This window comes from Lepidochelys olivacea, assembly GCF_965140295.1.
Source record: "Lepidochelys olivacea isolate rLepOli2 genome assembly, chromosome: 26".
Taxonomy (NCBI): Eukaryota; Metazoa; Chordata; order Testudines; family Cheloniidae; genus Lepidochelys; species Lepidochelys olivacea.
The window spans coordinates 7932711-7960579 of NC_140436.1; the positions used below are offsets into that span (position 1 = coordinate 7932711).

Genomic DNA, 27869 nt, shown 5'->3' on the forward strand with positions numbered 1-27869 from the left:
AAAGGTTTTAATACTTACGTTTAAGTAAGGGCTAGATTTGATGTCTATTAGGAGTAAAAGTGCTTTTTACATGGTTTAAGCAAGATTTGTTTTATTTTAGTGGTAAAATTTGTCTGGATTATGTTTATATTTACATATACCGACTGTTTTAGTAGCGGGGGGCATCTGTCCCTTTTCTGGAATATGCGGGATCTAAGGTTTTTGCAGGTGGCTGTAGGATAAACATAAATGTAAGAAACAATAATGGGAGCGGGTATGGCAGAGCAGGACTGCAGCAGGATTTTAAAACAGTCCTGCGCAGGGTTCTATTTTGCAAAGTCAACATATCCTGTGGAATTTTAGTACTTTGCATCAATGGCTGCTGCTTTTTGAACCATCAACTGCCAATTGACATTAAAGTCCATTTGGCCAAATCCAGCTGCATGCAGATTTCAAGGAATATCTTTAGTACATTTCAACTCCAGCTGAAGCACGAAGAAAAGTGAGACTGAACACTTTCGGGGAGGGACTGTCTCTGATATGTGTTTATACGGTAGCTGGTACAGTATAGTCCTGAATCCTGATTAGGCCCCTCTCTGCAAAGTACAAATAAGTTGTTTCATGTGGCCTTACAAAGAGTCTGTTACAAGCCCAACAGTGGAGAAGAGGGAGTGCAAGCCCTTAGATCTGGCATGCTCACATAGCGATGTCACCAAGAGCAGCAGCTGAATTCCTTATACTAAGTTTAGCCCCTCACACATCTATTTGGGCCTGCCCTCCAGGCAGCTCACCAGACTGCAGGGGGTGGATCCAGCTGCTGAATCCCTCAATCTGTAAAGCCTCTCAGTGAGAGTTGGAATGGACTCCCGCCGTCTTTGGCTCTCTCCACTCGCTAAGCAGACTGTGTGTTTAGCAGCCCCTCCTAGACCAATGGCTCCTGCCCCGTCCATCAAATCAGTGCGGACGGGGGTCTCCCTCAAAGTTTAAACACAGCCTGCCTGCCCCAGAATCCCACTACCCGTGTGAGCCTTCTTGTTTACCTCTTCAAGGGGCCAGATGGTAGGCATAGGATGTAACACCCAGAGACTTTTCACAGTACTTGAACCCACTATTGCGCTTTAACAGCAGAAAAAAAATATACAGACCTATTTTAAAAAAAACCCAACATGCAGTTCTCTGCCTCAGTTTCCTCACCACTGCAGAACGTTCTCTGAGTAAAACACACGAGGAGGACGTGTGGCACCGTGGAGACTAACTCGTTTATTTGGGCATAAGCTTTCATGGGCTAAAACCCGCTTCATCCGCTGCATGCGGTGGGCCACGCAGGAGGAAGATACATATACCATCCCCTTTCTCTTGCCCGCCCCATCTTCCGGGGTGTCCGGTCTCTGAGTCCTCCCCCAAGAGTCCTGTCTCTCTGTCGTGTCTGGGAATTCCCCATTCCCTCACCGTCGGCCACGAGCAGGGAGAGGGAACTGGTTTCCCTAGGAGTTGGTGAGGCCTTGTCTACGCTGCCACTTGACACCCCCGCCCCTCCCCCGAGCGCTGCAAGTTTCAGCGCTGGGAAGGAGCAGTGTAGACAGTACCCCAGCGGCGGCGGGAACGGATTCGGAGTGGCACATGCGCAGTGTAAAGAGACGGCGCTGAGGAGCGGCGCACGCGCCGTGATGGCCAGGCGGCGCCTCGGGGAAGGACGTGCGTCGTTCCTGGAGGTGACGTGCCGCTGGCACCTGCGTGGGTGGGGCGGTGCCTGCGCGCTTGCGTCAGAGTGGGCGGTGTCTCAGGGCTGCGCCTGCGCGGCCGCGGGAGGCGGGGCGCTGGGGCCGGGCGGAGTCTGGCTTGTTGTTATTGTCCCAGGCCCGGAGGCGCCTCAGTTGCCGCCGCGCCGCCATGTCCTGCCTTCCGGAGCCGCCGCAGCACCACCACCACCCCCCCAACAACCACCACCACCCTCCGCCGGCCGAGGGGGCGCCCGCTGAGCCGGGCCTCAACAGTGAGTGCATTAGCATAGGCAAATGACATGTAAATAAAGAGGGCCTGCGGGGAGCGCGACCCCCCCCCCAGCATCTCCCCCCCCCTCTCCGCGGCTGGGATTGGTGGAGAACGGGGCCACGCGAGCGTCTCCGGGCCAATCCGTAGGGTCCCGGGCGACGTGGGCTCGGCTGCGTCCGCCTGGGGGGGCTTCGAGGGGTCTGGGGGGTTGGGGTTCCCTGGGCGGGGGTTGTGGGACTCTCCGGGGGGAAGGTACGTTGGCACCCTGAGGGCCTTTAGGGAGCTGGGGGGACACGGGGGTGTGGAGGAGGAGTAGGGTCTGCGGGGAGGCTAGGGGATTGGGGGACACGGGGGTGTGGAGGAGGAATAGGGTCTGTGGGGCGGCTCTAGGGGATTGGGGGACACGGGGGTGTGGAGGAGGAGTAGGGTCTGCGGGGAGGCTAGGGGATTGGGGGACACTGGGGTGTGGAGGAGGAGTAGGGTCTGCGGGGTGGCTCTAGGGGATTGGGGGACACGGGGGTGTGGAGGAGGAGTAGGGTCTGCGGGGTGGCTCTAGGGGATTGGGGGACACGGGGGTGTGGAGGAGGAGTAGGGTCTGTGGGGCGGCTCTAAGGGATTGGGGGACACGGGGGTGTGGAGGAGGAGTAGGGTCTGTGGGGCGGCTCTAGGGGATTGGGGGACACGGGGGTGTGGAGGAGGAATAGGGTCTGCGGGGAGGCTAGGGGATTGGGGGACACGGGGGTGTGGAGGAGGAGTAGGGTCTGCGGGGCGGCTCTAGGGGATTGGGGGACACGGGGGTGTGGAGGAGGAATAGGGTCTGCGGGGAGGCTAGGGGATTGGGGGACACGGGGGTGTGGAGGAGGAATAGGGTCTGTGGGGCGGCTCTAGGGGATTGGGGGACACGGGGGTGTGGAGGAGGAGTAGGGTCTGCGGGGTAGCTCTAGGGGATTGGGGGACACGGGGGTGTGGAGGAGGAATAGGGTCTGCGGGGCGGCTCTAGGGGATTGGGGGACACGGGGGTGTGGAGGAGGAGTAGGGTCTGCGGGGAGGCTAGGGGATTGGGGGACACTGGGGTGTGGAGGAGGAGTAGGGTCTGTGGGGTGGCTCTAGGGGATTGAGGGACACGGGGGTGTGGAGGAGGAGTAGGGTCTGTGGGGCGGCTCTAGGGGATTGGGGGACATGGGGGTGTGGAGGAGGAGTAGGGTCTGCGGGGAGGCTCTAGGGGATTGAGGGACACGGGGGTGTGGAGGAGGAGTAGGGTCTGTGGGGCGGCTCTAGGGGATTGGGGGACACGGGGGTGTGGAGGAGTAGGGTCTGCGGGGAGGCTAGGGGATTGGGGGACACTGGGGTGTGGAGGAGGAGTAGGGTCTGTGGGGTGGCTCTAGGGGATTGAGGGACACGGGGGTGTGGAGGAGGAGTAGGGTCTGTGGGGCGGCTCTAGGGGATTGAGGGACACGGGGGTGTGGAGGAGGAATAGGGTCTGCGGGGAGGCTAGGGGATTGGGGGACACGGGGGTGTGGAGGAGGAGTAGGGTCTGCGGGGCGGCTCTAGGGGATTGGGGGACACGGGGGTGTGGAGGAGGAATAGGGTCTGCGGGGCGGCTCTAGGGGATTGGGGGACACGGGGGTGTGGAGGAGGAGTAGGGTCTGCGGGGAGGCTAGGGGATTGGGGGACACTGGGGTGTGGAGGAGGAGTAGGGTCTGTGGGGTGGCTCTAGGGGATTGAGGGACACGGGGGTGTGGAGGAGGAGTAGGGTCTGTGGGGCGGCTCTAGGGGATTGGGGGACACGGGGGTGTGGAGGAGGAGTAGGGTCTGCGGGGAGGCTAGGGGATTGGGGGACACTGGGGTGTGGAGGAGGAATAGGGTCTGCGGGGTGGCTCTAGGGGATTGGGGGACACGGGGGTGTGGAGGAGGAGTAGGGTCTGTGGGGCGGCTCTAAGGGATTGGGGGACACGGGGGTGTGGAGGAGGAGTAGGGTCTGCGGGGTGGCTCTAGGGGATTGGGGGACACGGGGGTGTGGAGGAGGAATAGGGTCTGCGGGGAGGCTAGGGGATTGGGGGACACTGGGGTGTGGAGGAGGAGTAGGGTCTGCGGGGAGGCTAGGGGATTGGGGGACACTGGGGTGTGGAGGAGGAGTAGGGTCTGTGGGGTGGCTCTAGGGGATTGAGGGACACGGGGGTGTGGAGGAGGAGTAGGGTCTGTGGGGCGGCTCTAGGGGATTGGGGGACATGGGGGTGTGGAGGAGGAGTAGGGTCTGCGGGGAGGCTCTAGGGGATTGAGGGACACGGGGGTGTGGAGGAGGAGTAGGGTCTGTGGGGCGGCTCTAGGGGATTGGGGGACACGGGGGTGTGGAGGAGGAGTAGGGTCTGCGGGGTGGCTAGGGGATTGGGGGACATGGGGGTGTGGAGGAGGAGTAGGGTCTGTGGGGCGGCTCTAGGGGATTGGGGGACACGGGGGTGTGGAGGAGGAATAGGGTCTGCGGGGTGGCTCTAGGGGATTGGGGGACACGGGGGTGTGGAGGAGGAGTAGGGTCTGTGGGGCGGCTCTAAGGGATTGGGGGACACGGGGGTGTGGAGGAGGAGTAGGGTCTGCGGGGCGGCTCTAAGGGATTGGGGGACACGGGGGTGTGGAGGAGGAGTAGGGTCTGCGGGGTGGCTAGGGGATTGGGGGACACGGGGGTGTGGAGGAGGAATAGGGTATGTGGGGCGGCTCTAGGGGATTGGGGGACACTGGGGTGTGGAGGAGGAATAGGGTCTGCGGGGCGGCTCTAGGGGATTGGGGGACACGGGGGTGTGGAGGAGGAATAGGGTCTGCGGGGCGGCTCTAGGGGATTGGGGGACACGGGGGTGTGGAGGAGGAATAGGGTCTGCGGGGCGGCTCTAGGGGATTGGGGGACACTGGGGTGTGGAGGAGGAGTAGGGTCTGTGGGGTGGCTCTAGGGGATTGGGGGACACGGGGGTGTGGAGGAGGAGTAGGGTCTGTGGGGTGGCTCTAGGGGATTGGGGGACACGGGGGTGTGGAGGAGGAGTCGGGTCTGTGGGGTGGCTCTAGGGGATTGGGGGACACGGGGGTGTGGAGGAGGAGTCGGGTCTGTGGGGTGGCTCTAGGGGATTGGGGGACACGGGGGTGTGGAGGAGGAGTAAGGTCTGCGGGGAGGCTAGGGGATTGGGGGACACGGGGGTGTGGAGGAGGAATAGGGTGTGCGGGGCGGCTCCAGGGGATTGGGGGACACTGGGGTGTGGAGGAGGAATAAGATACGCTGTAGGGGGTTGGAAGGCGCTTATGGTTTTGGAGTCCCCCTGGATGGATATTTTTGGAGGGCGGGGTGGTCTGCATCTTGCATACTGGACAGAGTGGTGAGGGGAGGTGTATTATTGTGTACTGTGGGGTGGAGATGAGGGCTGGTGGTCTGTGGGAGGATGACAATAGGGGAGGGTGTTCAGGAGTTAAAGGGGGATGAAATTGGCACTGGTCAGAATGGGAAGCAGCTGAGGGGACCATGGGCAGGGGATTATCTGGTGGTGGTAATAGGTTTATTGAATGGCCGAGTTTAGGTAATATCAAGAGACCAAACCATCACGTTTAACTCAGTAAGTTTTAGAGGGTAGGGTGTAAATACAGTGGGTGAGTCAAATGCAGAAGGGGGCGGGGAATTTTAGTAGCAGGCTTAATAACAGGGATATGAGGTAAGGGGATGTGAGGAAAGACGGATGTGACTTGGTATTTAATGGGGAGAGGGAGTTGGTTTGTTTTGTGACAGGAATGAATTTATTTCGTGACTGGTTCTAACAGCAAAGATGATGGTACAGCAAGAAAGTGGGGAGGAGCTTGACTGTGGGAATGACTTTATTCAGTGACTCAATATCACTGACGTGAGCTGTTTTTCTCATATCTCACATGTATGTCAGCTGCTTTGCTGCATCCTTTTGTTCTAAGGATAATATTTGTGTGGAAGACTGGTGATTTTATCTAGGAACTCATATTGGTTTAACTGATGTGTTTTACATCTCAAATACACAGCCATTCAATATTTATATTTTGGTTTGTTTTTACGTGCCGAGGATACTGTGGTAAAACAAAATGTATTAATGATTAACCATTCCCTCTATCCTAGTTTGCTAAATCATCCACAAACCATTTCAATAGGACCAGCTAAGTGATCTCCGTTAATTCAGTGGGAAATGTATTAGATGAGAGTAAACTATGTCGGTATAACAACATTGCCATTGCATTTGATGTCTGTGCATTGAGTGTCATGTTAATTACAGCAGTGTGTTTCTCTGATGTGTTGGCCTCGGAGTACTGCACATGCAAACAAATAAACAAAACAAAGGCACCATATCCAAATTATTCAGGGCTGTTAACGTGTAAAAATATATCAGTGTATATTAATTGATAAGATTTCACTTAACTTTGGAAATTTCATTTTACATTTGGCATGTCCAAGTAAACCTAATGTTTAGTTCTACAACTTAAAATTAGTTTATCCGTGATCTGAAGATATTCTTTCTTCCATACTTCATTTTTTTCCCCTTTTTCTGTTCACTGTTATTACAGTGACTTACTTACTGTGTTGGAGACGTCAATCTGTAAGATGAGAGCAGCAAGAGGGAGTTCAGTGTAAACTTTTTAGGTCCCAAACTTGAAATGAACTCCACAGGGGCACATTGCCATTGAAATTAGTGGGGCATCATGCAGGTGCCTGCAAGGGCTGCCCACAGATATCTCTCTGCGGGATCAGAGCATAAAGAGTTAGTGAAATCAGTGCAGCTCCTCAGGTTGGCAAGTGCCATGTGGTAGCATGGAGTGTTTTCAGGAGTGGGCCCCATGAGCAAAACAGATGTAACCAGTCACCTCCATGAAGGCTCAATACCAGTTGCCAGTTGAATTTTGTCAGACTAATGAGTCTATACATTAATTCATTTTTGTTCTAAAATATACCTTGCATTTATTTAGCACCTTTCATGCAAAGATCTCAAATCACATATAGAGGTGAGGGTTGCCCATTTTGTCAGTGACAGAGCTGGGAATGGAACTTGGAACTCCTGACTTCAGTCTTGTGCAGTAACCACAAGAGTGTGCGCTCTCTGGTATTTCCTGAAGCCTCACTCGGATTTGAATTCTTACCTCGTACTTCTGTTAGATATTAGCAAAAAACAAACAAAAAAACCCCCAAACCCAACAATTTAAACTGGAACACACTGACAATTATGTTATGTCTGTTTTTCAACAATATTTACTACATTACTGAGGAAAAAAGAGGGTAGTCTCTGTTATGGCTCTACATCCCGTCTTGTGAGAAGTCTGGTTGCTATTGTTGAGTGCTGCTGGAAAGTGACCACCGGTGCTTGTGTAAAGCGCTCAAAGTCCCTGGCTAATGAAGTACTGCTACATCATTCTGGCCTTTTTACTGTAAAGGTGAAGCAAAAAACGCTAAAGTGTTAGTGTGGGATATCTGTTGGATGGAAAATATTACTGTGGGAAATGGAAAAGCTTTTTTTCGACAATGGTGTATTTAATTACTACTTAAGCATTTAGTGAGTGATACTTCAACAGTCAACAGATTATGCTAGATTCTATAGCTTTTATGAGATCATGAAAAACTAAAGGGTAAGAGCGAAGTCCATTGGAATTCTTTATCAAATAGAAGATGCTGTGCCTGCATAATGGCCATGAGCCAGAAAGCATCATTTTCACTGCTTCAGACTTGCAGTAGAATTTAGGAAAATTTGCCTGTGAATTTCTTTAATGTTACTGCAGAAATTAGCCAGTTGGACCAACCCCTGCAGTCGTGTAGTATGGTAAAATGCTTATTCTGCATAGAGCCCCATTGCCTTCAACAGGACTCTGTGATGTCAGTTTGAGAAACAGAGTCTAATAAAAGTAAATTGAATTTTGATTAATACCCAAAACAATAAATCCATCCTACTCTGCAACAAGCCTTGGCTAAAGTTTTTCTATAGTATGACCTAATTAACAGAAGCAAGGTTATTAAAGCTGTGTAGCAAACAATCATGTTCATACATGCTTCAGTTCCTAAGCATCTCTGTATGCCTGATGATCTGGATACATACAGTTGTTGCTTGTAAAGGGGACACTGTCATATCACTTTAGGTCCAGAATTTTAAGATAAAAGATTTGTGAAATCTAAGCTTCATGGAATTTTTTTCCTTGACAGATAAATTTTCTAATGAAAGTTTAACATTTAATTATTCCTCTGCTGTGTATGTGACCCTATCATTGTGTTAGTCCATGAGAACCTGAAAGTAAATCTGAACTTGTTCATTAAAAACAAAATTGAAATTTGTATGTGGTGTGTCCAAGTTTATTAAAATGCAAGAAAGTAAAAAATGGGGAAAAGTAACTAGTCTTTTGGTTTTAATCTGTTAGCTGTCTGTAAGGAGTTTAAAAAAAAAAAAAAAGCTGACCGTGTCACTTTTATTACAGATTAATCTCTTGACTAAATTTCTATTTGCTTTTTGGACAATTTTCTCTTTTGAGAAAATGTCAAATTCACAATTTTTATCAAAACAGATACCTTTCAGGTGGCTGGTTAAAATTTTAGGAGGAATAAAGTGCCAATCTTTAGTGTGGTGCTTGAAACTACAGTGTGACAAAATGAAATGTTCTCCCTTTGGGGGGTAATATTACTCTTTGGAGAGGCTGGGTTGGGGATGAGAAGCACCGGTTTTTAACTTGGTTAATGTAGTCCAGTGTCTCAACCTATTTGGCCCACAATGTGTTATGTGGGCCGCATCCAATACTACCTATAGGGACCCGAGGATGTCACAGGTGCCGCAGCTCTGTGCTGAAAGGGCTGCAGGTTGAGAACCACTGTTATAGTCTCAAATATTTTTCTGGGATAATGTTGCTGCTGGTCCTCCCAGTCCTAATACTAGACAGCCAGCATATCTGGATCTGTAAGCAGAGGAAAAAGGAATATACTTGATCTCCACCAGTTACTTTTGGCCATCACTTTGGAGCTGCACGAATGGACTTTAGAGGATTTCATATCCAGCGCATTTCATCCAGAAGGAAGGTTATAACATAGGGTCTTTGATGGACGGGATCATCAAGCACCTTTTCAAACAGCAATTGGTGGCTGTTCCTTGACCTCTGTGTTGGAAATCGGTGGCAGTGTTTAAGCTTGATATCACAATGCGTTGACGCTAATTAAACATGTTTTGACTCATCAGAGATGAGTGGTCAGATGGAGAACGTGCAGCTTCTCATGTAAACTCTCTCCTAGGCCTTCTTTTGATGGGAGGAGTATTTAATTGTTTTAACTTGTTTCCTCCAGTGTGCCTCTAACACAACTTTAAACAGCAAATTCCACAATGTAGCGTATTAAGCACAACTGAGTCCTAATCATGCCGGTGCAGCGATAGGTTATAGCAGTCCATTCTGATTAGTCCTTCACTGCAATCCCAGGCTTCCTCTTTGGTCATCTACCAAAACTCCTCCACAAGGCTAACCTTACAAGAAGTGGCCTTCCTTATTTATGCTAACTGTCAGCCTCCAGTATTTCTGCCTTCATTTCTTGCCTATTGTTTGTTTCTGAACTCTGCTGTACAACATCAGCAGGGGTGGGGGTGGCTGAGGGTGAAAAGAAGTTCCTCATTTACTTCAGACATTCGAGATCCCACCATAGTAGCTTCTCTGAACCCAAAGTTGTTACCAACTGACTTGTAGCTGTCTGAGCTAAATAATTCCCTAATTGCAATTGCAGCATGCCTTCCCACAGATATTAGTGATTTCATAATGGAAGGTGGTTGCTCTAGGGTAGGTCAACTGTCCTGGCATATTTCTTGAAATGCGGCCTTCCTTTTCTGAAATTCTGCAGTCACTGCTGATCATCCCAGGTCTGAAATACGGAGTAGTCCCACCATTCCATGCTGGTTGGTCTGACCTAAAACTGCCTTTCCACAGCTCGTGCTTCATTGGCTAAACAGCCAGACATTCGGTTGTTCAACTGGTGCATGGGCTCCAGATCATCTTGCAGTGCTCTGACAGTGGCAGAAACACCATCATCTTCTCACTGCAGCTGCTCTGTAAGACTCCTGGAACCAACACACTGCGTTAGTGAATATAATCAACAGCATCTCCAGCCTGGGAGACATTCCTGGTTACCGAAACGTAATGGAGAAGTTGCTCGGGTATGAAAGAGTTAGCAATTGATCCACTGGTTCTACTTCTGGAACCAGAAAAGGAATTCTTGGAATCTGACCTCCACTCCCAGAACGCACATGGGTTTGTACATGGGCAGTGTGCATTCGCCCATAATTTATCACCCACAAAGATCACTGCAATATGTCATACCATAAAATCGTTGCAGCTCATGTAATTGAGCCCAGCACCTGTCTGAACATGGGCTTTACGTGAGTGTACTAAGCATGATTAATAATTGATGGCTTCGTTTGACTCAAATAACATGGGTTGCATATTGTTGAGCTTTTTGTAGCCAAGGTAGAATACCTTAAGAGGTCAATGGTGGTGATATTCCCTGGGACCAGACCTGAATCTCCATTTAAAATTTCACTTTCACTTTAAAAAAAAAAAAATCACTGGCCAATAGTTTGTATGCACAGTGTTAACTTTAGTCTAGTAAATTTAAAAAATGAATTAAAAGTAGTTTCTACTACTACCCCTGCCAATACTTTAGGTTTTCCAGTCTCCCAGTTTCTGTTTTCACAGTATTTTTTTTTTCTCTTCCCTGGTTGAAGTGAAAAGATTACACAGATTGGGGAACCTGACATTATACAAGATAACAGTGACACCTTTTATACCCTAATGCAAAAAGTAAACAAACGATGAAGGAATATTTTAGGTGTGACAGTCGAAAGTTTTTTTTAAAAGAATCAGAAAAGCATGTTACTTTTAAGATAATAGTTATGTGTTATTTCTGAGAGTATTTGCTCTCTGCTATCGCAGTTCATGTATTGACAGGCAGAAAATTTGTGTTAAGCTTTGAAAACAATTTTTGTTTAAGAGGTATCAACTTTATATTGTTCGGATAACAGGGTGAGAGTCCCATTAGTTGTTGCTATTGAAAATTCCTCCCGTTAAACACAATTGTTAGTTTTTAAAGTAGTCCAGCGTGCTAATAGTTTTGATTTTAAAATAGAGTATTTAGGTTGTCTGTATGCCATAATAAATCCTAGTTACACCAAAGAGCTGAATTGATTAAAAAAAACCCCTGCTAGTATGTAAAGATGCAAAACAACAACTTCTTCCACAAACTACTTTGTAACATCTCAGTGGCATAGTTTTTCAGACTAAATAGGATGTAATCAGGTTCTGAATTTGAATGTAGTCTGAGATGAGGGTCTGAAAAAAGGTATAAAATGAATTGCTTGAGCCATGTAAGGCAAAAGCGACACCAAACGTAAAATTACTGCACCAAAGAACAAGAGCTTATGCAGAAAAGAAACTTAGTGTTTCAGCTTATGCCAACTGTTCTCAAACAATTAATGTACTCCGATTAAAAAGTAAACTATCTATATTCTCAAGTGATACAGTTAATGAGTTTGAATAAGAACCACAGGTTTGCAGTTGAATGGGCACTGGATTAAATAGGTGACCCATATGTCAGGACTCAAGTGGTTTAAATTCACCAGTCAGAACATAAACTACCTATTTATGAATATTTTCAAAATATCCTAAATGAAATCTGTGACTGCTTAATGTACTGGTAAAAGTTTTATGTTGTTACTATGCATGTTTAGTACAGTCTGCAGTTGGAATTATGTTCTTGTATTTTAGTAGTTTAAAGCGTGTGTTTTCAGTGCTAATATGATGCATGCAGCTTCTCAATGCAATTGAGGCCCTTACGCTAAGATCCTGTAGTTAAAACTAGTTATAAGAGCAGAGACAGGATGAATTACAATATATGTAGGCGAAGTGTAGTACTTAGTGTATAGAATCTTCCCTGCAAAAATAGGTTGTAACGATCAGTTATAAGAAAGCGGTTAACTAGGTTAACAGTAATTATTTGCACTATTTGAATTAGAAAATGTTAAACGAAATATTTAGATGGGACTTTAAGATGGTTAGAGACTTTGCCCGCCCACCTCAACGTATTACAAAGTGAGAACCCCAGTTTTCCCACATACCGAGCATAAACAATGGAGCATATGTGTGAACACACAAACACCATTTCCGGCTAATTATAACCAACTTAGTTTCTTAGCGTACAGTAGATGTGCATAGTTCTTAACTATGTGGGAAAACAAGGGGCCTACCTCAAGGATCTAATAATTCTTAGATCTGTGAATCTATAATCTAAATTGGATACATCCCAGTTATTAAACTTCTGATGTGAGGGGTAACAGACAGTACTGGAGAAGAGATTGGGATTGGAAGGCCAGCTGAAAGAAGTGAGGTTTGTTTGGGAAGAGGAAAAGGAGATTGCTTGCCATATGGCTAGAGAGGGAGGTTGTTCCAAGCACAGGGGGCATTGTGGGGAGAAAGGCACGAAACTCTAAGTGGGGAAGAACAAAGGGAATATTAAAGAATGGAATTTGTTTGGTTCAAGGGTGGGGTGTAGAGAGAGGGGTGGTGAGGATTTGGAGCTTAAACCTGGTACATATGAAGGCGATGCCTGTCAGGGGATTTAAAAAAAAAAAAAAAAGCATGAGGGAGGGGAATGACTGTTGTTGTTTCCAGTTACCCAAATTAAGACTGTTTAGTTCAGAGCTATTGAGTCTACAGTTAACTTAAGGGACAGGAGGAAACAAACCTGCCATTCTTGTCTTCTCTATTTGTTTGTGAGCATTTTTCTTTTTTCTGGCATCAGTGGATGTTATCTGAATTCACCATGTTCACATTCTTTCTGCATGTGAATGATAAACTTTAAGCGAGGTTTTAGTTTCGCTGCTTTTAATGAGTGCCATCTGGCTGGCCCAACAGGTTCCTGGGTGGAGTTACAGATGAACGGCAATGGCAATAGCAATGATAATGCCACTGGGAAAAATGGGGGCCTGGAACATGTCCCTTCGTCCTCCTCTATCCACAATGGAGACATGGAAAAAATCCTTCTGGATGCCCAGCACGAATCAGGACAGAGTAGTTCAAGGGCTAGTTCCCACTGTGACAGGTAAGGAAACACAGCTGTATCAGGTCTCTTGAACCACTCATTTTTTCATATGTTATGTGATGCAATTTCCATTCTTGATGCTTTAATCAAGGGCAAATAACATTTTATTAGCTGTATACTTCTCCATCCAGCCTGTGTGCCATTTGGAATACTTGCTGAATCCTGCTAACTTTAACCAGTATAGAACTTGGCTTGTTTGAAAAGCAAGTAATTGTTGTTAAACAAAAAATAAAAAAGTGCAGGAGTAGAACAAATTGCATCAATGTCAGTGTGAAATCTCATATTAACATTGTTCATGTACTGTGTAAAAAATAATTAACCGTGTGATTACTGATGCATGATTATTTAAGAGAAGGTAAGAACAAGGGATACTGTGACTGAAGATGGTATTGACTATGATGAAAATGTAATACCTTGGCTTTATGAAATTTTTCAAAGTAACTTACTCAGTTACATCTGTATACTGTGTGTCCAGGCAAGAATAAATGCAAGGTAGTGATAGAATAGACAACTGACTTATAATTTCCACCCCTCTTTCTCTCACAGAAGAAGTAGTTGGGAGAAAAAAAGTGTCTTTGCTCAAAAAAGCCCTAACTACTTTTTTCCGTTAAAGGCAAAATGTATTTATTTATATCTGGTAAAATAATCTTGCTTGTCATGTCAAAGCAAGCGATACCCTTAAGGTTTCACCCTCAGAATTGTTGGACAATTAAGACGGTGTTGGAGCTGTCTTAGGAGCCTCTTTTTCTTTTTCTTATATTGCTGGACAAATGCTCTCTTCTTGCCATGTCAAGTATGTAACATTTATATCAAGCTCGATCAGATGTACCACCTACAATGAATATGGATGGAACTTGACATTAACTCAAGGATCATTTCAAAATAGAATTACCAAGTACAATGGACAAGAAGAGTAAAAAAATATTTTTTTAAAAGCTATTCCCTCAGAAAAAAGCAAACTGTTTGCTATACCTTTATTTCTAAGAAAATTTTAAGCTGCCAGTAACTAGCAGAGTATGTTTTCACTTTCCAGTTCAACTAGAAACATTTGATAGGTAGTGTCTGCAATGCTCATTTTCATTCTTATCAAGGTAGGAACTTTCTCTCCACCCACACCTTTAACTGCCCCAGTATTTTTGATTTAAATACTGTCAGATAAAAATGTCAGATGAAGATAAATCCCTTTTTCTTTTTTCTCAACATCAAATGGGTGGAAAACTAAACTTCCAATTTTGTAGTGAGCGTATCAGCTCATGATTATGGACAAGAGTCTGATATTTATAGAAACCTGAGGTCTAAAACATTTGTAGAAAGGAGTGCAAACGGCTATAAACCATTTACTGAGTAGTTTAAAAGAAAGGTCCTGTTCCCAGTGTAACTTTTTTTCCACTCATTATCCATCTTTTTAATGAAAGCTAGTATCAGATTAAAGAGGGGTGTCTGCAATTTTGATGCGATGAAATGACATGTCTACACCGCACTGTACCTTTACACTCTCCCTGATTTTAAATTCTGTAGCATTTTTTCCCATCTGGGTGTGAATGTTACTAAAGAGAAATCCTTTAGTAGAGTATACTCAGGTTTTAGTATTGGAAATAAAAGTATTTATTCCTTTGGGTTAATTTGCTAACTATTAAGATATTTTGGTGTGTAACATGTAATGCCTGCTGGAGAAATTCCTTAGTGTGCCATGGAACAACACTAACGAATTCCTCCCACAGATATAGTCCTTTAAGCAGCCACTTTTAAAATACCTACAAAGTTTCAGGTACAGTTTTATTCAAACTCCTTTGAGGGATCCATATTCTAGGTAACTTGATTTTGCTAGTGACTGCTTAAGGTTAGTTTTACTGTATATCAGAAAGATGGCCCAGTGATGTAGCAACAATAGCAATGTATTGCCTCTCAGGGGATGAGAGTTCAGGACTCCATTTTGGTCTTTTGCTCCTGGGTCGGAGTTACAGTCGAGTCACTGTGCTGATTCTTGATGGTAGAGGGGGTCCTGCCCATCTCTTTATGATTAACTGAAGGGTAGTTGGGGGTGGGGATGGTATGAAAACAAGAACAAACTGGGAATATGGAAATTCTTTTGGGGCTTGGAGGATTTTTTCCTTGTGGGGCATAATGATAAAGGATCCTTGTTTCTCATCTGCATTGTCTGCGTACCTTATATGTAGAAATAATTGAACTATGATGCAATTAAACTGATGTTTCAGTAACTTAATAACCCAAAAGTGACAGTAATGCCATCATTCTTTCCTTTAGCCCTTCCCCTCAAGAAGACGGACAGATAATGTTTGATGTGGAAATGCACACGAGTAAGGACAATAGTTCTCAGGTACTTTCTCCAGTAAACTCTAAAGTACACAACACTTTGTCTAGGAGAGCAGTGTTTAAGACACAATTTTGTCTATTGTAAATAGACAACTTCATATCAAGATGAGTTTAAAAAAAAAATAAATAAATTAGTGAAGCATGCTAGAGGACTGAAGCCAAATACTTAAAACGATAAATTCTGTATATAAATATACAGCTTTAAACTGTTAATTTCCCGCAATGCATTATTAATATGGTATGGAAACATCTGAGTCTACAGTACCTATACTGAATTAAAGGCCAAGAATATTAAACTCCAATTGTCGAAAGCCTGTTTATTCAAAATCTGGAAATGTCCTTTAGCCTTTTGGAATAACCGTGTTTACTTGTATTGTACCATGTTCTTTGTATCTTTTAAAATTAACCATTTGACTTGAACTGTGTGAACAAAATTATCCATTCTTGCTTACTTCCATGTAAATAGACTCAATGAATCATTGAAGCTTTTGTATAGTTAAGGTTATGATGGTAACTATGTTATAAACTTGTATTTTAGGAGATTATAATATGTCTATTAAACTTTGCTCTGTGAGGTGGTGTTATAAAAAAAAAATTGTTTTTATAATTTACTGAGCAGAGAAGGAGTTGTTTGTATGTTTAAATTCCAGCAGTGGGGAGGGAAAAAAAGTCTAGTTTGAAACACATGCTTTGGAATTATACAACTTGGACTTTATAAAAATTCAATTTTTAAACCTTGGAGAGAGAGAGAATATCAGGCACCAAACCTGAACTTGAAATAATGTGATTGAGTATATGTAGTAGCAGGTTATCAGAGAGATTGGCAGGATTTCTTTTTCACATCTAATTATGTAGGTATGTGATAGAACTATTTGTTTTACAAATATTTAAATTACTACCTAAGAATTCAGAATCATCATTCTGTGGTTAGTGAGCTCACATATTTCTCAGTCATCTCAACCCGAAATGGAGAGGGAATCTAATGCTGAACTCTTAGTTTGGTCATTTTATGAAATTTGCTGTCTTCAGCAGTACACGTTGAGAGCAGTAGTGGAAAAACGAACGGTGCGAGTTGAATTTTTGTCAGAGAGGATGGCCAAGCAATAGGATCGTCATCCTTCTGTAGCCCTGTAGAGAACCGTACTACTCTGAGTGAGCTCCTTTGCTTTTTGTTTTGTCATTCAAGGTTGCCATCTCCCTATTACAATTCAGCATGGCTCCCTTTCTCCATTTGTTTTGGTGCCTCTTTCAGCTAAGCTGTACTCCAAGTGGTGAAATGTAACCTTGCTAAAAGCTGAATTTGGTCTCAGGCTCCCAGTGAATTCAGCGGGGAGAGGACAGCTTGGGAATGCCAATACATACAGCTCTAGGCTTGGCAGTTCATAGCCACGGCACCTCTGAGCTTGCTGCGTCAGCTATGAAAGTAAAACAGTTTCTTGAGCCCTGGCACCTCTTCCATTACAAATTAAGCACTGTATATGGCAAGCCTTCCATGAGAGGGAGGTATTAATCTTTGGGGCAGGGACTGTCATTTACCGTGTACAGTGCCTACCGTAATTGGGCCCAGACCTAGTTGAGGTCTACCATAGTATACATATATACATGTTAAATAACGATAGTAAAATAACAAACAAAAAAGAGATTTGTTTTGACATTGACAAGCTTCTGGAAGAAATGATTTAAAATACTTTTGTACAGTTTGGGTAGAAATACTGCCCTTTTCATTTGATTACATCTGATTTAAGAATCGCTAAAGTTTTAGGGAAAGGTTTTTACTTGAAAACATTTTATGCGACACCATCTTATTCAGACTATTTTTAAAATCATCCTCTCAATTGTTCTTCGCTTTAATTTGTAATATATATATTTAAATATCATACAATGAAGCTTACTTAAGTCTGTAATAAAATAATATATTTATCAGAGGTGCACTGACTTCAGCGGACCCTGTGGGCATAGTAAAATCCCTTCCAAATAAACGCTTGATGCAAGAATATCTTTTCAGTCGTCATTGCCTTGCCTTTCCCTCCCCAATCCCAACATATGCAGAAAGAGCTCAGTGGAATGAAAACTGCCAACATCTGCTGCTTCTCATTTTGTCACTGCAGTTGGTGCTCTTAAAATTAATACCATGCGGAATAGCTGATTAAGTGTTGTTACAAGGCATGTCCCATGTGTATTTTCAGTCTGAAGAGGAAGCAGTAGAAGGAGAGAAAGAGGTGGAAGTTTTGAAGAGAAGTGCTGACTGGGTTTCACACTGGTCGAGTAGGCCTGAAAACATTCCTCCCAAGTGAGTTGAACTCTTTACTAATAAACGCTCCTTCGTAAGAAGGAAAGAAGAATCATGCTGCACACGTATATGGAATTATTCAGGCTATCCAAATGGGTTCATCACTTTGAAGACTTGGGTTTCCCTTGGAGGATAGATAGCCTAAAACCAATAAGTGCTGCAAAAATGTATTAGCATAACCGAGATCCTTTTACTGAAAGCAACCCAACAATAAGCTTAATATGAAGTTACTTTTTCCAGTAAAACCAGTGTCTTTACTTGTTAGAGTAGGGTACCTGGAGCTTGCATTGGTGGGGTTTAGTAACATCTCACTGACTGGTGTGGTACTGGGCAAGTCACCTAAAGTCTCTGCATCTTGGTTTCTGCATTTGTAAAATAAGTATAATGCTTACTGATGCCATGGGGACCCTAGACGCTATCAGGCTTTGAAACCCATGAACGGAAAGCACTATGTGAGTGCAAAGTGTTAGTTAAATTGGAGGATGCTATCCATATCTGGGAGATTTCTACATCCCTGCTTGAAACAAAAATGTGGCTATTACTAACAAGTCATGTACTGAAATTTCCTCTCCAAGACCTGCTTGTCTCTTTAGCCTGTGCTCCCATTGTCTCTGTCCTTGAATAAGTGGTCTTTCAACGCTGCCTCGTATTTCAATTTGGTGCCCCTGCAATCTGGCTTTTGCCCTGTCTAGTTCATGAAGAAAATCTGGCAGTGTTCTGTGCAGTTCTGCAATATTCCTGTCTATTTTTTCCCGTCAGGGAATTTCACTTCAGACATCCTAAACGTGCAGTATCTTTAAGTATGAGAAAGAGCGGAGCTATGAAGAAAGGTGGCATTTTCTCTGCCGAGTTTCTTAAGGTTTTCATCCCATCTCTGTTTATATCTCATGTTTTGGCTCTGGGACTAGGGTAAGTACAAAGACTAATTTTAAACTTTGCATCTTTATTGCTTGTATACTTATTGTAGTACTATTGGAATAACCAGTCTGAGGAAGAGCATAATAAGAATGACCAGATTACCTTGACATTGTGCTGATACATCAAGTGTATTTGAGATGTAGGGAAAACTACCTTTGCAGTGACGCAAATTTTTTTACTTGATTGTAGGAAAAGTTGGAGATTGCATGTTCATGCATTCAGAATGCACAGATTATCATGAAATCGGTGACCTTAGTTGACTGTGAAATCCTACTGCAAAGAAGCTTTGCAGTGTCCTGTGGCATGACCCACTTGTTCATTTGCTCATTCTATCAAATTCCTGAGAGTATAGTGTAATAAAAGAAAAATAAGACTCTAAGCATAAATATTCTAGTATTTTTTCCTCTTTTGCGCCAAGAAAACTGATGATGTAACTGTGTAACATCATTAGATAATGCTCCAGACCCATGTGTAAGCTCCCACTAATTCTGAGTGGCTCGCATTACTGCAGTTGCATGATGGTACTGAAACTAAGGGTTTGAAACTTGAAACAGGTACAAACGGTGATGTGTATATTTCTGTCTTTCAAAATCAGCTACTGAATTTTCAGTGCTGTTAGTATTTCTGTAATTAGAAGTGATCACTGAGTATGCTGAAGGTCTTAGGTTTGCAAATATCTATCTCATGCCCTCTTGTGGTGGGGCCTGAGAAATGTACTGTTTAAAATACCATATTTCAGTTTTTATTTAACTTCTTGCACAAAGTTTGCCTTCCACTCTGATTTTAACATATTCTTGTAAATAATTTTTTCCTCAGTCCTAGTTTTTGGCTAAACTAGCTGGATAGAAAATGTGAAAAGAGGATGTCTGGTTGCAAATAAGTCCATTTCTGAAATAAAGTAGGGAAGTTGCCTCAGTTAATTTGTTAGAGATTTGCCTTTTTGTAAGCCCATAACACTCAATGTTTTAAAGCCTGTGCTAATATCTTTTTCTTTAAGTGTAGCGTAAAGAATTTGGTGTACGTACTATTTTGGCTGGGATTTTCAAAGGAGTCTTAGGGAGTTAGATAGCCACCTCCTATTGAATTTCAATGGGATCAGGGTACCTAAATCCCTTGGGCTCTATTGGAAATCTCAGCCTTTCCAGTTAAGTGTTTAGATAAAGTCACTTGTATAGAAGAGAAGGGGGTGTTATGGAAGAACATCACCCAAAAAAAAAAAAAAAAAGGGAACTATTGACAAGGGCAAACTAGAACAATAGAATGAGCAAGGACTGTTGTGAAGGGTACTACTCCCATGAAGTATAATATTTTATGTTTTTATTTCAGCATCTACATTGGAAAACGCCTGACCACGCCTTCAGCCAGCACTTATTGAGAGAAGCAGAGTGCAAAACTTGGAAATCCACATGACCTGTGAAGATGTTATTGTCACATTAGTACATTTGAACTTGAGACCATTTTAAGCATGATCCCAGCCCCGCCCTTTCTTTACATATCCAGGTTCCAGTAACCCTTGGAATTCAGTATTGTATTGGAACTCTGTTGAGGTGTTTGACTACCCACCTTCTCTCCCCGCACCCTTTGGCCTGCAAAACACGTCAGTTGCCTAACAGACTTTACAATTGTCTATACATTGCAAGGGCTTCTTTAGGTACAAAAATTCCACCAGCAAATTATAATTTTATCAGTGATGCTGTTGTCTCCTCTAGTACAACCTGACTTAAATCTGAAACCGCTCTTGGAATAAATGTGGACTGTATTATAACAATTGCCAATCTCTTTAAAAGAAACTCAAGAGTAAAAGTGTAAACTCAAGAGTAAAAGTGAGTCTTTGTTTTTAGAAACCGTTGGCTGTAAATCAAACTAAAAAATCATTGGCAATAAAGAATAAATAAATTTTAAAACCAGCTTTTTGGGTAATTTACTAACCCCCTATTTTGGCCATGACGTTTAGTTTGCAGAAGGCAAAGACTGCACAAAACATAAAGCAGGATAACAACTTAAAGTCATCAGCATATTTTAATACTAGATAATTGTCATAATCTTGTCTTTTCTATGAAATAGGCTCCTTGTTTCTGGTAGGAAAATCTAATGGCTAGAAAACGTAAGAGGAATTGCGTCGTTTGCATGTGAAGAAGCTTTTATTTTCCTTTAGCTTTTTCCTTACTGGAAAATTTTAAATGTAAAGTTTTCCTTTATAAAAGCAGTTTGAATGCAAATATTTTTGGTATATTTAGACTCGCTGTAAAAAGGGGAGTCTCCTGAAACCACCTACAATTATAAAGATATGGCCGTTTCAGTGGCTACTCGAAGCATTTGACCTGCTGTTGGGAACAGTCTTGCAGTTGTGTAAAGAAGCACAAGCTGTAAATCTCTGACATGATGTCTCCTTTTGTGAAGTTTTCAATATTCCCATTTCTCGTTGTTTACTGTATGGTCTCCCTTGGGGATAACGTAGATTCTAAGGTCACTCGTGACGTCTTATGTAGCTAGGTAGAATTCTCATTAATGTTGTTGAACTTTTATCTTTGGGAACACTCAGTCTTGTCCTTCAGTGATGCCTTTTTCAAAATGTGAAGCTTTAGTACCAAATTGTTAAAAAGCATCGGGACATAGCCATGTCCTTAAGTAGATTTTATTGGATTTCAAAACATGTAGCATGACTCTGAAGGATAGAATACTCTGTTTTTTTAAATATATATTTTATCATAGATAAATAATATGATATAGACTTGAATACGAAATATTTAGGGAACCAGTGTTAATTTTAAAACTAGCAAAGTCTCATTTAAATAGAAAATGCATTAGGTTGACTTGTAGAAAATGTTCAGAAAATCTGGTCAGCGAGTTTGGAAGAGAAAGGTACCTTAAATTTTCTGCTTGCATCAGATAAAGTTGATGATTTGGTATAGCAGTGATAGTTCAAAACAGTTCAAACATAGAGGCTAATTCCTAGTTGAGGTTTGCTTTAAAAAAAGGCACCTCAGGGAGCAAAGAGGCGAAGTATGAAATCCATTTCTAAAATGTGTTCGTTTTATTCTCCGCTTCTCACGGCCTTTAGGAGAAGGTTTTAAGACAAGTCCAGGGTGAAAGGGTAGTTGAAGTATTCTGTTTAGACATCTGTGTTTTCTTTTAATCTCAAATATTAGTAGCTCTTGAATTATCTACAACTACATATTTATTTCAAGCGTGGATATTGGGTTTCATCCAGACATGTGGAAGAAACAAGTGGCAAGGATGTTTTTAGGCAGTATGAACCACCTTATTTGAGAGACCTAAGTAAAATGGGAAGGGGAGAAAGGCTGGTATACTTTATTAGTACTAATTATAGCATCTTCTTTTGTATGAAAATTGGAATAGTGGACAAATAGATTTATATTAAGTAGGGAATATCTTTATTTTAAAAAAACACCATCCATATTAGATGGATTCATCTGCATAATACTTGATAAATTAATACGTTTCAAGTTTGTGACTAGAGGATAAACACAGCTATGTGCTAAGATTTCAAGCAGCTGTGAAATTAAAAATTGTTCATGGAAAATATTATTGAAAAAATGGATACCTGATCACTGTAGCACTTATCATACAATGATACAATGCAGTATTTATTGATACCCTAATGTAAGCTCGGGATGGAAGTCTACAACTTTTAGTTTTACAATGAACTGAAACAGATTGTTGTATCATTTGAAAAGGGGTTTCAGCTATTGATAGTTGAAGTTTTGTTAAGATAAATATTGTTTAAAAGCTTTATACCTGTTTACAGTTTTGAAAAAAAATGCAGGCTTCATTTTTCTTACGTTCAGTGAAAACGGGCTTAAAATATTTGTAAATAGGATCAAGCAAAAATACATAAACTCACACATTAAAAAAATGTGGCAGGCTAACTTAACTGTAGCAAGTACATAATTACTTACTCTGTTTTGAAAAGTGAAAACGGAAGACTCTTAGAAATTCAGATTTTTTAATTGACCCACTTGTTGAAATTATTGAAGTTAACTGAGCCAAAGTGATTATGCATCCTTCATATATTTAGTTAGCACTTTGTAACATTATATACAGTTTACAGTACATGTCTAAGTTGTAGCTATAAACATTTTGTGCCATTAAAGCTCTCACAAAACTGTGTGTCTGTTAGATCACTTTGTACCAAATCCACCCCCCCAATCTCCTCCCAGGGAAGATGTTGGATAACTTTATGCTGCTGCTTGTTTATGAAGTAATAACTATCCTGAGTTAAATGAACCAAGAGGTTGTCTTTATTAGAGTGGGATCATCAAGTTCTTGTGCTGAAAAGTAATTAAAATATTGCCTTCATCAACCATGTTCACTACTTCCATCCTCTCCCAGCACCTTGATCTCCTTATAGATCAGGAAGACTGTGATACCAAAAATAAGAACCATGTATTGTGCTTTAAGATCCATTGTCTCCTGGGCCAGTTATAGTTCTAAGACTCCTCCCAATTCAGTTACCAATACAATTTAAAGAGATGAGGCCATTCCTTGTTCTAAGTCGATAGAGCTATGACCATTTACACCAGCTGAGCATCTGCCCTTACAGTATTAGCACAAGATTATTCCTTACCTTAAGGATGTCAAGGTATTGGAGAATGCTGAAAGGGGTGTGGAGTTTACCTATATACATTTTAAAAGTAGCAGTTTTTGTGGCCCATTTTATTTCCTCCCTGGTTTTTTCTTGTTCAATGTAAAATTTCGGGGAAAAAGTGTAAGAAATGAAGAATAAAATTTTCAAAAGCACCTAAATTACTTAGAAGCCCAAAAGACTCAGTGCAGGGTCTGCATAAGTAAGAAAATGTAATAACATTTTATAGACCAGAAATACTCTTTCTCTAACAATGTTGTTCTTTAAATGGCAATCCGTAACTGAGTTGCAGAGGGCTATTAGTCTCCCAGTTCAGCTGGGCTACTAAGACTCTTTCAGTGGTGGCCTTCCTCTCTCTACAAGAGCTGTCCGGTTCATGTAAAAGGGGTTCGTGTGTGTTAATCAGGCTGACTGCAGAAAAGTTTTAATCACACATTTCATTAGCTTGATGGTTCTGTTTGTACATAGCTATATGCATACAGTGCACACACTTTGTGTTGTGTCAAGATTGGAAAAGAAAACAGAAAAATAAGATAAATCTTGAGTAAATTTCCCTTCTGTGAAAGTTCCAAGTGGATTGAAATTGCCAGTAAAATTCTTTGTATACAGAGTTCTCCCATAACTCTCTTCCTACGCGGTCCAACAAAGTTGGCTCATTTTAATGACAGGAGGGAATATATACCAGCTAAAGTATTCAAATGGTGGCTTTGATTTTATCTGATAAATTTTGTTTTACTTGACAGGTTATGAACTGTGGATTTCTTTGCTGATGGAGGGTGTTTCAAATTCTCTTTCAATCTGAACAAGCACCTGGTTTGGGCAATTTCCGTAGGAATACAGAGCCTACCATCGTGTCTAGTATTTTGGTTTATTTTAAACTATGTGGGTAAGCCTAAAAACAGAAAGAACAGGAGGACTTGGGGCACCTTAGAGACTAACCAATTTATTTGAGCATGAGCTTTCGTGAGCTACAAGTACTCCTTTCCTTCTTGCGAATACAGACTAACACGGCTGTTACTCTGAAACCTAAAAACAGAAAATCCTACCATTACATTTAGAATACGATGGTTTGAGAGGTAAAATCCTCCAATGTGAAGTTCAAGCACTTCATATCTAAATGATGACAAGAGTAACAATGAGACAATAAGAGATGTCAAGAGTAACAAGAAGGGTTTCTTCAGGTATGTTGGCAACAAGAAGAAAGCCAAGGAAAGTGTGGGCCCCTTAATGAATGAGGGAGGCAACCTAGTGACAGAGGATGTGGAAAAAGCTAATGTACTCAATGCTTTTTTTGCCTCTGTTTTCACGAACAAGGTCAGCTCCCAGACTGCTGCGCTGGGCATCACAAAATGCGGAAGAGATGGCCAGCCCTCTGTGGAGATAGAGGTGGTTAGGGACTATTTAGAAAAGCTGGACGTGCACAAGTCCATGGGGCCGGACGAGTTGCATCCGAGAGTGCTGAAGGAATTGGCGGCTGTGATTGCAGAGCCATTGGCCATTGTCTTTGAAAACTCGTGGCGAATGGGGGAAGTCCCGGATGACTGGAAAAAGGCTAATGTAGTGCCAACCTTTAAAAAAGGGAAGAAGGAGGATCCTGGGAACTACAGGCCAGTCAGCCTCACCTCAGTCCCTGGAAAAATCATGGAGCAGGTCCTCAAAGAATCAATCCTGAAGCACTTGCATGAGAGGAAAGTGATCAGGAACAGCCAGCATGGATTCACCAAGGGAAGGTCATGCCTGACTAATCTAATCGCCTTTTATGATGAGATTACTGGTTCTGTGGATGAAGGGAAAGCAGTGGATGTCTTGTTTCTTGACTTTAGCAAAGCTTTTGACACGGTCTCCCACAGTATTCTTGTCAGCAAGTTAAGGAAGTATGGGCTGGATGAATGCACTATAAGGTGGGTAGAAAGCTGGCTAGATTGTCGGGCTCAACGGGTAGTGATCAATGGCTCCATGTCTAGTTGGCAGCCGGTATCAAGTGGAGTGCCCCAAGGGTCGGTCCTGGGGCCAGTTTTGTTCAATATCTTCATAAATGATCTGGAGGATGGTGTGGATTGCACTCTCAGCAAATTTGCGGATGATACTAAACTGGGAGGAGAGGTAGATACGCAGGAGGGTAGGGATAGGATACAGAAGGACCTAGACAAATTGGAGGATTGGGCCAAAAGAAATCTGATGAGGTTCAATAAGGATAAGTGCAGGGTCCTGCACTTTGGATGGAAGAATCCAATGCACCGCTACAGAGTAGGGACCGAATGGCTAGGCAGCAGTTCTGCGGAAAAGGACCTAGGGGTGACAGTGGACGAGAAGCTGGATATGAGTCAGCAGTGTGCCCTTGTTGCCAAGAAGGCCAATGGCATTTTGGGATGTATAAGTAGGGGCATAGCGAGCAGATCGAGGGACGTGATCGTTCCCCTCTATTCGACATTGGTGAGGCCTCATCTGGAGTACTGTGTCCAGTTTTGGGCCCCACACTACAAGAAGGATGTGGATAAATTGGAGAGAGTCCAGCGAAGGGCAACAAAAATGATTAGGGGACTGGAACACATGACTTATGAGGAGAGGCTGAGGGAGCTGGGATTGTTTAGCCTGCAGAAGAGAATAATGAGGGGGGATTTGATAGCTGCTTTCAACTACCTGAAAGGGGGTTCCAAAGAGGATGGCTCTAGACTGTTCTCAATGGTAGCAGATGACAGAACGAGGAGTAATGGTCTCAAGTTGCAGTGGGGGAGGTTTAGATTGGATATTAGGAAAAACTTTTTCACTAAGAGGGTGGTGGAATGCACTGGAACGCGTTACCTAGGGAGGTGGTAGAATCTCCTTCCTTAGAGGTTTTTAAGGTCAGGCTTGACAAAGCCCTGGCTGGGATGATTTAACTGGGAATTGGTCCTGCTTCGAGCAGGGGGTTGGACTAGATGACCTTCAGGGGTCCCTTCCAACCCTGATATTCTATGATTCTATGACCTCTTCGCCCTATTGAAGTCAATGGGAGTTTTGCCTTCAGTGTGGCCAGTATTTCACCCAAAGTATTTTAAGCAGTGGATGATTTCAGAGGGACTACTCTTGTACTTAGTACATTGTTTGCTTAAGTCCCTTGCTGAATTGGGGACTTGAAGAGGATATTAAATGACGGTTTTGATTTACTTGCGCTGGTGTTATGCTGTATGGTTCATGGTTCTTGCCACCACCACACATGCGCATATAGATGTGAGATTTCAAAGGGAACCTACAACCTTAGACTGCGCTTGAAAATCGCATGTTGGGTATATACAGCAGCCGTCCACAAGAAAAAGACAAAGCTCAATTTACTTCCAGTTGATTAAATAAGTCTCTGTGTCCTGCACTGCATGTTGACTTGGCCAAGAGCAGCTGACTCAGCCAACTTCTCCTTGCAGCACTAAAGTGTGATTACTCTTGATGTTCCGGGGAGGGGAGGGAGGGAGGTTCTCCATTAAGCAAAGTAAACTTAGCTGTTAACCCTGAAGTGCAGACAGAAGAGTGAGCAGCGTGGAAACTTGCATTTTCCATTTTAAACAATAACACTTCTTTGATATCAACCGGTAGCATGAGCAAAAAAAGTCTGTTTCTGCAGATTGTGGGATTTCTGGTGACAAATCTCAAGTTGCAATGCAGATCAATTTTGCATGCCCTTGCTATATACAAGTAGATTAATAGATTAAGGCCAGAAGGGGCCATTAAAATAATTTCTGTCCTCTTTCATAACACAGACCACAGAATTTCAACCAGTAATTTCTTCAAATCCGTAACTTCTGGTTAAAATAGAGCATATCTTTTAGAAAGACACATAGTCTTGACATGAAGCCTTTAGCTGATGGAGACTCTACCATGGCCCTTGGTAAGTTATTTCAATAGCTAGTTACCACCCCTCCCCCAGCTAAAAAATTGAACTTTGAGTGTAGCTTTTTTCAGACTTCTGCTTCCAGCCATTGACCCTTGTTATGCTTTTGTCTGCTAGATTGAAGAGGCCTCAACTACAGGAATATTCTTCCCCTGTGGTACTCCTAGACTGTGACCCAGCAAACTATGTAGATCTTTAATATAAAACAAGTTCTCTTTGAAGTATTTCAAATGTTACTGCTTTTGGGGGCAGGTCATACTCCCAGCTACACGGCAGGACTTCATGTTACCGATCTCATAATACAACAACTTATCAGTACCCAGGATGATATCTTGTTCCAGTTAAATGAAATCTGAGTTGGGACATTTGTAAGAGAGTAAGGCAGCAAGAATATTTAATTGCTCTGAACAAGGCAGACTTTTAGCTACAAAAGATTAATGCCAGCAGAGCAAGCGTTGATTCCTATGCCCACTGCCTCTACCCACTCTCTGCTCCCACAGCTGAATTATCAAAGGAACCCAAGTGATTTAGTAACCCAACTCCCACTGAATGTCCATGGGAGTTTGGCATTTAACTCTCTTGCACTCCTTTGAAAATCTCTGATAAAGAAGATTTCCTTCCTTCCCTCCTTTCTGTGAGAATTTGTAGAAAAATAGCAGTTATAAATTTCAAGTAGTTCTTCAAGTCTTAAATGTTGGTGCTTTCTGCTCTGCTGCTTGGAAAACAAAAGAATGTTTCCCACCATTTTTGTAAAAGTCATTAACAAGTTTCACCAAAGCTGGACTGTATAGGA

The 27869-nt window shown here is 43.1% G+C and overlaps 1 protein-coding gene across 1 annotated transcript; it reads left to right on the forward strand.

Moving 5' to 3' along the window:
* The first annotated feature begins 1787 nt into the window (after nt 1-1787).
* BNIP3L (BCL2 interacting protein 3 like) lies at nt 1788-22827 on the forward strand. Its single transcript, XM_084615099.1, has 6 exons — nt 1788-1972; nt 12880-13066; nt 15332-15404; nt 17587-17690; nt 18450-18599; nt 19935-22827. Exons 1-6 carry the CDS (start codon nt 1870-1872, stop codon nt 19981-19983), a joined length of 666 nt encoding a protein of 221 aa, XP_084471225.1. The 5' UTR covers nt 1788-1869; the 3' UTR covers nt 19984-22827.
* The last annotated feature ends 5042 nt before the right edge of the window (nt 22828-27869 follow it).